Consider the following 15,630-nt stretch of genomic DNA (forward strand, 5'->3'; position numbering starts at 1 on the left):
AATTCTTAGGGATCTGACAGAATAGATGTGGAGAGCTTGCTTCCCCTTGTGGGAGCTTCTTGGACCAGAGTCTGTGGAATTCCTTACTGTAGAGGGCCATTGAGGCTGAGACATTAAGATTATTCAAGGCTGGAATAGATTTTTAAGTGAATAAGGGAATCAGGGGTTACGGGGAAACCAGGAAAGTGGAAGTGAAGATTATTAAATCAGCTATGATATTGAATGGTTGATTATCCTTGACCGGTTGAATGTCTTACTTATACTCCTATGGCTTAGTGTCTCCCTATCGGTTAGGAACTCCCATCATTTTGAAAAAACATCTCTTAGCTTTCTTCGCCTACAGGAAAACAGCTTTCCAATCTTTCCTCAACATAAGTATCACATCCACATTAAATACTGTTAAGTAAACCATAAATATGGAGTGTGCTGATAAGGTGGACAGATTCAGTCATTTAATCTGACAGTACCCCACAGGCAGTCTATCAGCCAAATCCAGTCCACAGCTCCCATATTTAAAATGAAAACAAAAGTTGGTTACATTGGCGGTTGGTCTCATTGGAAACTGAAATTAACTTGGTACACTTAACTATGTAGGCACTGGACATGATAAACTGCAGGCTCCCTGTCTTTGGGAATGAAGAACTAGAATAAGTTCTTCCCAAGACGTGGGCAATGTGGTAATTTTGCACTAATTACTTCTCCAGGAATTCTGAAGAACAGATTTTCCCCATTTTAAGGTCTCAGTGAGGGGTGGGGGTGTGGAAGAATAAGAAAACACTGACATTAAGGAAAGAGATGAGAGAACATGTTACTGGCAGAGGAAAGGCATTCCTGACTTTGTTCTTTTGGTCTGTTATGTTTAATGTTGGGAGAGGGTAGCTTTTTGTATAATGTGTATTTTTATGTATGCTTAGAGGAGCCTGGCCACTTCTAGTTATGAAAGCAGTGTATGGGAATTCGAAATTATGAGTTTGAAATCACGCAGCCAACAGAACATACATTTCTGTGAAATTGGGATGAACTGGAATTGGATAGATGCATGCATGCACCCAAGGACCAAAACAATAGAGATCATAGTTCAAAACTAGAGTTGGCTCTTGCAGCAGGAAAAAAAAATCACCAACAGACACTTTTCTGACACTCTAAATTCAAAACAAGTTTAAAATCCAAAATCAATACAGTTGTCAACTTCCGTCAATAAAATGCAATGTCACTGCACAGATTCTTGATCAGGTGATTTGTGAAACTTATCTGGCCAAAATGACTCACATAAATAATTCCAAACCATTGAACAGTGATGTTGAATAAATGAGTCATAAGGTGGTTAAAAGAATGCTTTTAAGTGAAGCAACACCATAACTGAACCTTGCGAAACTACGTACCTTTAGGGTTTTATCAGCAAGTAGGTTTTCTAATGCCCACTGACTGACACAAAATGGAATTACCATTATATGAAAATGATTGACTGGGTGTAAGTTATGCCACAAGTAACTGCTCTGAATTTTCAAAACACGAAAAAGGTTTCCATTGCCCTTTTGTTTCCTGCAACCTAATTTGTTTTGATAAAATAAAGCAACCTTCATAAATTATTCGATACATTAAAATAGACACATTGAAATAGCATTAATAGACCTGTTGACTGATCAAGCCCACGCTACCATCCAACACGATTCTGACCAATCCTCCATCTCAATGTCATTTTCCCACTCAATTCCCACACCCCTCAACATCTTCAGCCTGTAGAAATCTATTTCTTTCTTCTTAAATATTGTATCCAGTGAATTGGCCTCCATGGCTTTCTGGTAGAGAATTCCAGATTTACTACCTGCTGAGTGAACATATTTTTCCTCGTCTCAATCCAAAGTGGTCTATTTTGTATCCTGAATGTTCAGAAACACTTATTCTGGACTCCCCCCCCACCCCACATTCAGAGAAGCAATAATCTGGATCTCAATAGCATTGAAAAACATCTTTAGTTAATAAAAAGGAACACTACTGCAAACAAACTTTCTTTGTCAGAGTTCTATGCCACATTCTTTCTGGCAGCAAGATGGCCTCCCAACTCCACCAGACAAAGTTTAATTGAGCAAATAAATCTTGGCTTCAAAAGGTTCTTACTACATCTACATATGGAAGCATTATTGGGCTTGCTTTTAATGGTTTGCATGCTGTACTCACACGATGGAGTTTAAGCCTCAGACCTTCCTGGTTTGTACGCCTTAACTAATTGAGTCATCAGGAGGGGAGAAGTTTCAGTGTTGGTATGCAGAGCTCTCCGGTTCAGATTGGAGATAGTTACAAGGTTTTCTGCCTGTAATTGCTCAGCCATCTTTGAGAATGAGGGGAGGGTGACTGTCCTCTGATGAAAGGTCACCTGAAACATTAACTCTTTTTCTCTCTTCATAGATGCTATCTGACTGCTCAGGAGTCCATGATATTCCATTTTCTTTAAGTATTTGACAGGGTCTGGCCAGTGGCACTCTAGTACAGCTGAAGTCAATGGGAATCGAGCAATCTCCATTGGTTGGAATCATACCCAGCATAAACAGTGGTTGTTGGAGGTCAATGAACGAGAGGGCACTGTTATAAAAATTAGTGGCCACCCTTTTAGGACACAGATGGTGAGAAATGTTTTCTCTCAAAAGAAATTTGAGACTTTGGAAATCTCTGCCTATGTTGGTGATGAAAATAGTCATTGAATATTTTAATTGTTTATTTGGTAGATTCTTCTTAGGTAGGGAAAAATCAAAAGGTTATTGTGGACTGATAAGAATGTGGAAATTCAAACAAACAAGATCAGCCACTCTCTTATTGAATTGTAGAACAGATTTGAAAGAGCTAATAGTATCTTTCTACTGCTATTTTGTCTGTTCATATATAATCATCTCATTCCCAGGAAATTAATTGCTAGGGTTACCCAGGATATTGGCCTGGGCCAAATCATCTTCAGCCACCTCAATGATCTTTCCTTCAAAACAAGGTCAGAAATGTGAATATCGATGATTACAGAGTTCAGTACCATTTCTAACTCCTCAGGAACAGAAAGAGACCTTGGTTGCATGCAGCATAAGCTGAACAGCTTGCGAGCTTGTTAATATTCATGCCACTCGAGTGCCAGGCAATAAGTCTGTCCAGAAAGCGATTCTATTCCCTTGTTGAAGAACAGTATTGCCACAGAACCCCTTCCCCCCACCACCACCAATATGCTGAGAAATATCTTGGACCAGAATCCAACTGGACCAGCCACACAATACTGGGGTTACAAAAGCAAGTTGGAGTTGGAAAATTTTCAGTAACTCTCACCTCCTGACTTCCCAAAGCTCATCTACTAACTACAAAGTGTATGTCATGGACATGATGGAATATTTTCCAATTGTTTGGATGGATGTGGCTCCAATAATACCAAAGAAGCTCAATGCTGCACAGGTCAAAGCAGTTCATTAAATCAGCAACTGATCCACTACCTTCAATATTCACACCTGTTCCATTTACACACTGTAGTACCATCTTATATCTCAATTAAGTCATCTCTCAACCTTCTCTAGAATGAAAACAGCCTCAAGGCCCTCAGCCTTCCCTCAGAAGACCTTCCCCCCCATACCAAGCAACATCCTAGTAAATTGCCTCTGAACCCTTTCCAACGCTTCCACATCCTTCCTAGTATGCAATATTCCAAATGTGGCCAATTTTTACGGTGCCATTAATAAAACAAATATTGAAATGTGGACAATTGGGCATCACAACACAGGTCATCAGCTGGTAACTTTGGAATATTGGTTTCAATGTTCTGAGAGGAGTGGTGATTGGAAAGAGGGCTGGTGAAGAGAAAGCAAGGCAAGCATGGGCCAACAATGGCCACGGAAAATAAAAAGCTATTTATAAGCAGCCAATCATTGATCCCTTTAAAATTCCACTGGAAAGCTGTAATAATTGGACAAAGCAACCACAGTGTAAGATTTGCCCATTCAATGGCCAATTTTGCTTTGCAGGCCTACAACTGCTATTAAAGCTTTAATTCACTTGAGCAACGTTAGTAAAATGTTCTGAACATGCAGTTCGAAAGAATCAGATTTAATTTGAAACATTAACAGTTTTTCTCTCGCCACAGATGCTACCAGACGTCCTCAGTATTTCTAGCACTCGTTGTTCACAGCATATAGCTGACAGCTTCCAGACTAGCAGCTGACACACTGAGGCACTCAGTGGCCTGAGTGTCTGGAGAAGCCATACATGGAGTAGGAAGACATGGATTAGGGAAACCATTGCCTTCCCAATTCTCACCAATTAAGTCTAAGGCATGAAGGACCGAGGACAGCCTTGCTATTTGGTGTCGAAAATTGTGGCACTGGAAAAGCACAGCAAGGGCAGGCAGAATCTGAGGAGCAGGAGAATCGCCATTTTGGGCATTAGTCCTTCATCAGGAATGCTGGGGGGTGGGTGGGAAGGGGGCTGAGAGATAAATAGGAGGGTGAGGGTGGTGCTGGTGGCGGGGTGTGGGGAAGGTAGTTGGGAAAGTATTAGGTAGATGCAGGTGGGGGAAGTGATGGTGATAGTTTGTTGCAGAAGGTGGAGCAGATTAGGTGGGAAGGAAGATGGTTAGGTAGGACAGGTCAAGAGGACAGTGCTGTGTTGGAAGGCTGGATCTGTGATAAAGGTGGGGGGAGGTGAGATGAGGACCTTGGGTGAAATTGACATTGATACCGCATGGTTAGAGGGCCACAAAGTGGAAGATGAGGCATTCTTTCTCCAGGCATTGGGTGGCTTGGATTTGGTGGTGGAGGCACCTCCTTACCGTGGAACCTCCTTTCCATCTGGAGGCCAATGAAGGTCCTTCAGTAACCATTGAAGGGCCTGGGCCCATGCTGTTACTGGGAGAAAGGAATGCACAGCATGTGGGTGAACTGGCAGATATAGCCTTGCAGTAGTTGGAGGTTTGATGGGGATGTTTCTCCTGACTGGGCACCTTGGGATCCATGGCATCAAGTGTGGAGGCCCCAATGTTGCCATTTAATGCCCCACCCCCTTCCCAGGACTGGCCTCAACGATGCTTCCATACCTCCCTGGCTGAGGGCCCAATGCCCACTCCACCGAGGGTATGCTGGAGTGTCAATGCCTCCAATGCCATTACTGGGAATGAAGTGCCAGGCAGCTCCACAAAGCAGGATATATGCCCTGTTGAACCCACGAACAGTGGCAATGGAGTTGTTTTTAAATCAGTTAGGGTGCTTGGACCAACCACAGCAGGTTTGCCATACCAGCCCCATCAGGTGGTTAGGGGTGGAGTGGGGTGTGTGTGTGTGCATGTGCGCGTGCGTGTGTGCGCGTGCACGTGTATTTTGTAAAGAGTACCTTGGCTATCCAATCCTCATCGTTTGCCAAACACATTCACCCAAAGTTCAACTTCTTCTTTGCCTTAAGTCAGATGTTTCTTTCTCCTATTCAGCAGCGAAAACATGCCTCTCATGTTATTTTTTTTAAGCATCACCTAATCACTGCTACTTTTATTCAACAAAATCTGCAATCCACTCAACACCAAACTTACAGAATGACGAACAGGCTGATGTTGATTTTACCGAGGAAGGTCAAAAAGATCTGAAGCCATGTGGCCCCACTCCATCTTCATGTCAGCCACTGAACAGAGATTATTTGTCAGGCATGAAGTCACAAGTTTTAAAACACCACCAGTACAAGAAAAGGCACTTAGTGGAATAAATTACTTCCTGGGGAGGCAGGAAGACATTCTAGCCCCGACCATTCAGCTAATATAGTGTTACTATACAATATACTATCTTATATACAGCCAAGTAACTTCCATTAACTTCATGTTTTGTAAAAAAAAATCAAAGCAGGTAAACAGCATTGACACTCGTGTGTTTCCTAGCAAACTACAGTGGAATCATAGATCATAAACACACTGACTCAGAAAGCAGTGGTCTGGTGACAACCTGCAATAATTGTAATGAATGACCTGAGACTATAAAACAATAATGCACTTTTGTTAAACTTCTTCATATTAATACATGTTGACAACAGTGATTAATATGTCACCCAAAGATGCATACAAAATGATTAAGCATGTGCCTTCAACAACATACATATCCAGTGAACGGAAATTTATTATATTTGACCTTTGTGAGATTAAAAAGCCCAAAGAGCCAAAAAGGCCTAGTTTTTGACTCTGCTGAATATAACGAAGGACGAATAAATTTTGTCCTTCAGAAACTATCCAGCAACAGTGCTGACCATAAAGTGAATAGAAGACTTTCACTTCTAAAATACAGCTCTCAACATTAAGGCCAGAGAGATTTTAAACTTTGCCTACACTCTCACCAGCCTCCAAAATCAGTGAGAGATTTTAATATCGAACACAAGATGAAGTAATGTCTGTGGTAAGAAAGAGTTTCTTTTGTCTGTCTGAATAATAAAGTACAGATGGCTTGGCAATATAATACAGAATGCAGAAAGGACAGAATTCAAGCTGAAATGAAATGAAAATAATGTACTGCTTTGCATTTGCAAACTTTATCTGGAAATGTAAATGTCCAATCCTTTATGATAATGACGGGACACACAGAGATAAAAATTGCAAGTGTAAAAGAAATTGTGAGTTAATCTGGTAAACTAGCAATTCTGAGCCATTGTCTACACAAACTATAATATTCATATCACCTAGACAGCGACTGCAGAGGCTCCAGACATCTGGCAGCTGAGATAAGTGGGAACAGAAATGAGGGGCTATCCTTGACTCAGGCAATTGAAAGATATCATAAGCTACTAATCAAGGGTCACAAGGACATGCAGACATAAACCACAAGGAGAAAGAAGGAAGGGTCAATTCCTAAAGGGAAAAACAAGGAGTTTTTTTCATTCTACAGCACTGTTGAGTGATTGTTTTCCCCACTGTTTCTGTTGTTAGTAATGAATCAAACTACAGATTGTAAGGCCTTGGAACATTTCATACAAGGAGATGAAATGTTCAGTGGGAGGGAGGTCTTCAATACAATGGCAGCAGAAGGGAAGGTTCTGAGGGTTAAGTCCATTTTATGCAACGGCTCATCATATCATTAGCTTAGCACACAAAAATACAGCAGAAAGAAGCATACTCTGAAACATTTTATGTTGTGAACTAGAAATTTTAAAAAACGCCCAGCCAAAATGCTGTGTTTGAAACAAAGGTGTTGCTGTTTTTAAAAGTGCTTTGAAAATATTCCAGAGTATATTAAATATCAGAAGCCGCTGGACGCATATCATGCCTCACCCACATGAATTGACTTGCCAGATTATTCCATTAATATTGCAACAAGGGGAATTCATTTTTCAAAAAAAAACATAATTCAAAGAAGACTGATCATGTGGGTGCAACATCTAAGAAGCCAGGGTGTAACACAGAAAGCAGGTGATTTGGTAGAGCAATACTTAACAAGACAGCAAGTGCAAATTCAACAGTAGATTGTACGTGCTTATTTTATGAACAAAATAGTGACAGTAAGCAAATCAGCAAACTAAGAAACATGAAGTTCTGACATTGAAGAACTCATGTGGCATTTTGCAAAATAAACTGAACAGAATTCTCAAGTGCCAACAGAAAAACACCACACCACAATAACAAAAAAACCAAATAAACCAACCCATTTCCAATTAAAACCATTAAATGCAGTCAATATCAAGCTTTACAGATCATTTAGTATATTAAAAGCACACCCACACACCAGAATGTCAGATCCATGCAGTCACCTCTGCTACCATTGTTGTTCATTAGAGGTAAACTGCTTCCAGCTCTGCCAGTATGAATTATAATGATGCCCCAAAGAGCACCAAACATTAAATTGACCTTCTTAGGTACTAATAAGGCTCTAGGGTCACTGCCATTCTCAATACTAATCATTACTGTACATAAAGAGAATTAAAATGGAGAGAACTGAAAACTTTTAAAGGAGCTCAACTTGGATAAGGATCTTATTTGTGGGACAATGTTTTCTTTATTCATAATGAAATAACATCTTTTGCATCCACACTGACTGATGGTAATCTTGTTGAGGTACAGCCCAAATGCCACTTTTTCTGTGCAAGTTAAAGCATCAAGTATCAGTTAGCTACTAATCTATGAAGGGCAATCCAGAGCAGCTCTCGGGTATTCACACCTACAGTTCCCATACAGATTTTCATCTTATTTAGCCTTTCTGATGTTGAGAACGATTCAAGTGCACCAACTTTTCTCAACTGAGATCAGGTACTGTAGGAAAGACTGGGAATCAAACCTATAATTAGGTTTGAGAAGAGTTTTTTTTTTCCTAATGTGAAACTTGAAAGGTTTCAGAGAAGATTTACAAGGATGTTGCCAGGGTTGAAGGATTTGAACTATAGGGAGGGATTGAACAGGCTGGGGCTGTTTTCCTGGAGCATTGGATGCTGAGGGGTGACGTTATAGAGGTTTATAAGATTATATGGGGCATGGATAGTATAAATAGGCAAAGTCTTTTCCCTGCGGTGGGGGTGTCCAGAACTAGAGGGCATAGGTTGAGGGCAAGAGGGGAAAGATATAAAAGAGACCTAAGGGGCAACTTTTCCATGCAGAGGGTGGTACATGTTATGGAAAGAGCTGCCAGAGAAGTGGTGGAGGCTAGTACATTTGCAACATTCAAAAAGACATCTGGATGGGTATATAAATAGGAAGGGTTGAGGATTATGCCCTGGGTGCTTGCAAGTAGGACTAGATTGGGTTGGGATATCTGGTCGGCATGGACGAGTTGGACCGAAGGGTCTGTTTCCATGCTGTACATCTCTATGACTCTATTAACTTGGTCAATTCTTACTTGCTATTTCACTCAGCCTTCTTACTGTGTATTATTTTAGTTTCCTAAAGGCAGTTCTTCTGCCAACACATTAAAGCAGACTCATGTAGGTACCGGTCTAACTCTTTATACAAGTTAGTGTTTATAGTTTTTAAACTTTATTACTCTAAGATTGAGTGTTAAAATGACTAACAGCTGCCTTAAATCAATATTAAAACTCTGCTTTGTGATGTCTACTCAGAGGTTAGTTTTCAGTATAACTAGTTCAGGCCTCACTATAAACTTGAAGATCATGTTTATATATTTTATTATAATTTTAAGATACGTAGCTTCTCTCACTTTTATCACCATTCTGTTTAGGCTGAATTTGAATATTTTGATGAAACCACAAACCTATTACAGCTACACATTCAGGTTTGAATGTGCATCATAGACTGTGATAATAAATTAATCAATCAACCTTGAACCAAAAAAAAAGATTTTAATTTAAAGAAGGACAATTCTAAAAAGGTGTTGCATATCACCATTGATGAATTCAGCATTTTACCCCACTTTGATCATCCAGAATCAACACTGAGTGCTTCTGGGCCAAATTTAGGGCAATTGACATATTAACATAAACTTATCTCTCTCTCAGCTCAACCACAGTTGGGAAAGAATGGGGAGCAAAGATGAGGCAAAACTTAGACAAAAGTCATGTCAATACAATGTTCGCATCTTTTGATAGCCTAGGAGCAAGTACTGGGCTTTATTGGAAAATGCTAAGTTTTGCAGTGGGGAACAGAGAGAAATGCATTTTTAAAAACAAACATTTTAAAAGAAACTGAATAAATTTCCATTTCCTTTTTACAATAGATTAAATAATAGAGGTGTTCAATATTTGCTCATGAGTGTTCCGGATGTAGAACTTACTGTCCTTGAAAAGAATCTCGTGTTGATGAACTGCCTGGTTACAAGTATTTGGGAGTGACACCAAGAACCAATTAAATCCATATTTTTTCTTTTGAAAAGATGTCAAATTAGTTGCATTTTGCTGGAAGCAGCTACACTGAGTTTACTCTGACCACAGGATAGAAGTGTTTTCAAGGCCTTACCGTTGGTATCATGGTGATTGTGTGGAGGGTTGGCCACGTACGGGTCTATGCTTTCTGAGGACACAACAACATTCTTCTGATCCAGCATCCGCCCATGGGGATCATAACCCTCCTTAACTGCTGTAGGAGGGGTGGTAGTGGAAAAGGCAGAACTGAAGTGGCCTGTCATTATTATAAACACAGTCAAGGTCACTCTATTCTAATCAGACGAAGTATCTGAAATTTTGTTAAGTCAGCAAAATGGAACATCTGTTCTAATACAACCCAATTGTCTCTTTTTATTTTACAACGAGTGAAGTAAATCTTTATTTCTCCTCTCATATTGAATTCACACTAAGAATTATAGACATTAACAACTCATATCCAGCCTGCAGCACACTGAGTCTGTATGACAGAACCTCTGCGTAACTATGGCAGTAATAAAAGTTCTCTCAAAAGACTGAGGACTGCTTACATTAAGGATTGTTAACAATGATTTTGCCACATAATTGTCCTTCAGTCTGCAAGACTTAATCATTAAAAGGGATTTATTTTGCTTGACGCTACAGGCTGAAAGATCACTATGACAGCAGCATTTCATTATTCACCATCAACTGTGACAGGATGTATTGCTTTAGTAGCCAACCTTATTAGTGTAACCCAAGGGTGCATTTAAAGAAAGAATCGGGGTGAGTGGAACAGCTTGCATTGTTAATACTTCATTTTATGAAAAGAACTATTCTTGGGGAAACAAATATCTTGGAAAATGGCACATAACAGTCAATTGCTTGAAATGTATTCTTCTGTAATCTTCAGTAATGAGATAGTACTCATTAAAATATTAAGCATGCATAAATTCTTCTTTGTCACAGCACAGAACTACTGTGTGAATTCAAGGACATGATGGTTAATTATTACAGCTAATCTGCCTTTAAAACTTACTCAATATTTCCCTACTGGAGCTGAATTCTCCAACATTATGAGAATTTTCTATTTTTGACTCTTTTCCATCCACTGCAATTGCAAATTGGAAAAGATTCAGAAAGAAGCACTTGCACAAAGTGATGATTTTACCCACTTAGAAACAATTTAACAGGATGGTCTAAAAAAGTACAATAGGTAAGAAATACATGACTGATTGAAATGGATCAGCTCAGGTCAACAAATTCATCATATGATGTGCTATTGAGCCCTACCAATTATGGACATCATTGCCCTTTGCTCAGTTAATGTTCATTAGTTCTGGTGCTGCAATCTGCCTTAGTGCCATTGGGTTGGGAGGACAGTAGATAAATGAAAAGTAGGATTCCTGTTCTGGATAATTACTCAGAGCCCCTTCTAAAGAACACTGTGTCTGTGAACATCAGGGGAGGACAGCAATGAGTTATCTTTGACATTCTCCAAAATGGAAGCGAGCCCGTGAATCGCTTGGACTCACTCACTAAGTATTGGCGCTTGAGTAACAATTTGTGCTTTCAGCACAGGAGAGAGGAGGAGGAGAAAAGGAAGAAAATGATTGGACAGAGGAGACGTGATGAAACTTAGTCTTAGTATACTTCAATCTGAACAGTACAGACAAGCAAAACATATTGCTTCACTTAATTGTTTCTTTAATATCTGGAATAATCGAAAAGCATTTTCCATGAATCTACAGTCTGTTTTACTTTGGCAAAATTCATTCCTGATGCTACAATCATTTCAAAAACTTGAAAATGGAGTCACAAACAAGGAAGGATCCAATATCGTTAATTATGGGCTATCTTATAATCAGCATGGCCACATATATGTGCAGTGCGTTAGACTAAATAGTCCTGTTTCTTGTCAATCAAGGACAACCTCTCACTGGGCATTATAATTGATCTAATCAGTAAAACTCAAGGTCTAATATCAGGCTAGTGTCTACAAAAAGTTAATTGAAAATCTTGAATACAAAAGACAAAAACAAGTAACAAACAGCTAAATGATTTATATTAGTGGATAGATTACTTCAAGGTTAAACTAAGTGCATTCCAGAATAAAGTCAATAAAATTGGGTTTAAAAGAAACACTGACCATGTATTGTATCACGAGACATTTCATGACCTTGTGGGGTGGTTGAAAAGTCTAAGAAGAAAACAACGGTGGAAATGAAAAAAAAGCCTCTAAAGAAGGTAGGGGAATAAAAGATAACAGTAATAAAACATCCTGAATGTAAATACCATTGATAAAACACAGGGGGAGTTGGAAAAGGTGCAGCATGAATTGAATGCTTATGTCACCAATTAATCAAACAACAGATTCATGGCATGCTTACCATTCAGTGCCACAAAGGAGTCTGCAAAAAGAAAAAAAAGAAAAATGTGTCAATTAACTTCGCCACAATAAGCTGATTCAGACTTGCATAATATTTCCTAAGTTTGTGAAGCTTTTTTACAAAAATGAATCAAAACCTACAGAATAAATCGGGGTATTCCAAAATGGCACTGTAATACACAAGGCATTTCCAAAGTAACAGAAAATATAATAGATCAGACTGCACGAGTGCAAAATGCCACATTATTTCCTTTTACAGTCCAAAGATGTGCAGGTTGGGAGGATTGGCAGTGCTAAATTGTCCATAGCGCTTTGGGTTGTGCAGGCGAGGTGGATGAGCCATGGTAAATGTGGAGTTAAAACAATAGGGTAGAGAGCTGGGTCTGGGTGGGATGCTCTTCAGCAGGTCGGTGTGGACCCGATGGACCAAATGGCCTGCTTCCACACTGTAGGGATTCTATTGATTTTCCAGGAGGCATTGCCTGTAGAGGTTATATCCACATATCCTTTTGAAACCACACCAACTCCTTTCATTTTGCCAGAACTATTATTTCAGAACTATTTTGCCTAATTAATATATATCTTATCTTCCATGAAAAAAATATTTATATAGTCTCATTAATGTAAATGTTGATCCTTTATTTATGATCCAGAAACAGTTAGACAAATATTGGAATCTGAGATGTACAAACCAAACTGCACAGAACTCCTTTGTATGCCAAGTACTCCTCCAAAGCGAGCCACTTGGAAAAATTGCGAAAAATTATCTCCAGTTTATGATGAGAATTTTAATAATTTATTTATATGGAAGATATTCCCAGTCTATTTTAAACAAGTCTAGTTATTTATAATACTATTAACAGCTCATATTATTTTGCCATTGTCTAGCTTACTTTCCCTCTCAGATAAATGTTTGAGGGGTACTTTTAAGTCAGAATTAATTATACATATTTCTGTATTGTCCACTGGATAACAAAAGAAACACTTAAAATTGTGCTTGGCACCATGTACTAATGTGGTAAGTGACAAATAGAGGCTTGTGAAAATGAGTGAATGATCTTCAAAGATTACATATTGCTCATCAAGATATTCCCCTGAATTGCATTGATCAATGCTACAAATACTATTCTCTTGAAATTATATTTTTGCAGTGACATCAAAAAAGTATAATAACCCCACCCCCCAAACATGTAGGTAAACTTACTTTGGCAGTCTCCCAGACCATCTGTGTTGCCACGCTCAATGTCTTGATCAAACGATCTACACAAAACAGAGAGATACATGTTATTTTTGTAAGTGATAAAATGGTACTAGTACATTAAACTTTGTAATGTGGCATTTAACTGATGGTTTGGTTGACATTGTCCTACTGGAGCACTGACAAAAACAAATTCTAGGAATAACCTCTGACCTTAGCCTTTATTAAGATTACATACCAGCAAAATTCCCCCCTCAGTCTAACCTAGAGAGGGCATTGTGCAGTCTGGGAGTTTTCAGCCAGGATCCTTACTGGTGATTAAACCTTACATCCTAATTGCAAGTTCTAAAGTGGGGTCAGCAACAAGGTGATGTGTTGCAGTGACTCTGCATTATTGATTTTTTTAACCAATTCTTTGATGCATATCATCCTCAAATAAAACACACATCACCAGCCACACAAAAGTATTCTAGGTGACATTTCCTCAGTTTGATGAACAGTGGCCTGTCTTCAAATTCTACAAAAACATTCTATTCCTTGCCATACACTCAAGAAATGGAACATAGACAGGAGAGGTTTTCAACAAAGATGACCCAAAAAATTGGCTTAATATCAAGGCTAGAATTAAGCCATTGATTTGTGCTTTACCTGGGAAAATTGATTGATTTGGTGCACATGAGAAAAGCAGTAGAAAAGTCCTCATAATATAATGAATTTTGATCCATTTGATTAAAACTTTGGCTTCACAGCATTCAATTTTTGGACACCAAGTAGTTTCCATGTCTGCAGTAACTAGTCAGGAAGTGCGTATTCACAATGAACAGAAGTATACTGCCTACTAGTTAAATCCTCAAGCAGTGTCCATGTGCAAAAGATATTAGGCTCTTTAGGCTATTAGGTTCTTTACAGTTTGCAATTGATTAGCTTGATATAAACGAAGCTCAAAGCCCAAATCAGGCCTTACCATTCAGACACGAGGAGCTTGCTCCTACACCCACTTGAATGCTCAAACCTGGACAGAGCTACATTTCTATACGTATTTGTTGGGTTTATTAAGAAACATCATCCATTTATAATAAAAAGACTGAGACTATTCAATGCCATTGCAAACTTAAGATAAGGAATGCCTGGTTGCTGCTGTTATTCATAGTTGGAAGGTACTGTGTTATTTAGAACAATTACATAATATACAGAAATGTTCCCTTCATTTTTGCTCGTGTATAGTTATGAGAAGTCTGGTCAGATGTAGATGTGTCTCTTTGGGCTATCAGTTTGTCAAACTCCTTCCGGGTTTTCAAATATAGTGTAAATAAAAATACCACTTGTGAGTATAGAAGTCAGGTAACAAAGTGCCACCAGCCACCTCTTAACAACAGTTTCAGCAGCAGCAGCACTAGTTTGACAGATGTTGTACTTCTCGTCTTGTATGCTGCATTTGGTGAACAGTCTGAAGGAGCCCGTGAGAAGGAGGGCTGACACCCACAAAATAAATGTTTTTTTCACGTTCTTCATCATGAAAAGCAAATATATATTATAGCCTCATCATTCTCAGCTCAATCTTCGAGCCCACCAAGTTGTGCTCATCCAGAATAAAACAGGACAACCATTCACTATCTGCAAAGGACATCTCTGGTAACAGTGAACACTTGCCAAAAAGGCTTGACTTTGTGCTAGTTTGCCACTCCCACTTGCTTAATTTCTCTGGTTCCATTCACCACTTCTTTCGTTAAAAAAAACACTTACTTAGTTGTAGGTGTTAGCTGTGCACAGAAGCCCTCCTTCAGCCAACCACAGTAGGGGTCTCGAGAAGCAAGACATGTCCTGGGGAAAGAACAGAATAAAACTTCCAAATGACTTTGTGATCATTTATGCAAATCACAAAACAGAAATTCCCGTCCTTTCTCAAATAGACTTCACCATGACAATTTACCTAGCCTTCCCAATGCTTCAATGCTTAGTTGCATGCAAATCTTTCAAAACACACAAAACAATAGAAAATCCTTAACTCACTTTTTGCATTTGCTGTGACGTTCACATCGAGCAAGAGGCACCCTCACAACACAAGTGGAGAACGCCACAAAGAGAGAGTTGCTGGGCTTATCTAGCTCCATTCCCACAATTCTTCTGTCTTCCACACCATCAACACTACACCTACCACAAAAGAACAACATTTACAGGAGGAGAATTACACCCTACACCAATTGTGATTTCATATGTCATTCACGAATCCAATTTTTCACCAAGTACCTTTGAAGTAGCACTGCTACAATGATGG

The 15,630-nt window shown here is 39.1% G+C and overlaps 1 protein-coding gene across 9 annotated transcripts in view; it reads right to left on the bottom strand.

The window, feature by feature from the left end:
• Window positions 1-15,630, bottom strand: part of sema6a (sema domain, transmembrane domain (TM), and cytoplasmic domain, (semaphorin) 6A) — a 150,081-nt gene that overhangs the window by 6,429 nt on the left and 128,022 nt on the right. For 3 of the 9 annotated variants that reach the window (XM_072584241.1, XM_072584226.1, XM_072584234.1), the window contains exons 14-19: window positions 15,366-15,506; window positions 15,099-15,176; window positions 13,362-13,417; window positions 12,159-12,179; window positions 11,918-11,968; window positions 9,887-10,048 (exon numbers count right to left, since the gene is read on the bottom strand). In XM_072584241.1, the coding sequence (XP_072440342.1) occupies window positions 9,887-10,048; window positions 11,918-11,968; window positions 12,159-12,179; window positions 13,362-13,417; window positions 15,099-15,176; window positions 15,366-15,506 (509 nt within the window). The remainder of the gene's footprint in view (window positions 1-9,886; window positions 10,049-11,917; window positions 11,969-12,158; window positions 12,180-13,361; window positions 13,418-15,098; window positions 15,177-15,365; window positions 15,507-15,630) is intronic. The other 6 variants (XM_072584261.1, XM_072584252.1, XM_072584279.1 and 3 more) reach the window with 6 other exon arrangements.

Source organism: Chiloscyllium punctatum, chromosome 2, assembly GCF_047496795.1.
Source record: "Chiloscyllium punctatum isolate Juve2018m chromosome 2, sChiPun1.3, whole genome shotgun sequence".
Classification (NCBI taxonomy): Eukaryota; Metazoa; Chordata; class Chondrichthyes; order Orectolobiformes; family Hemiscylliidae; genus Chiloscyllium; species Chiloscyllium punctatum.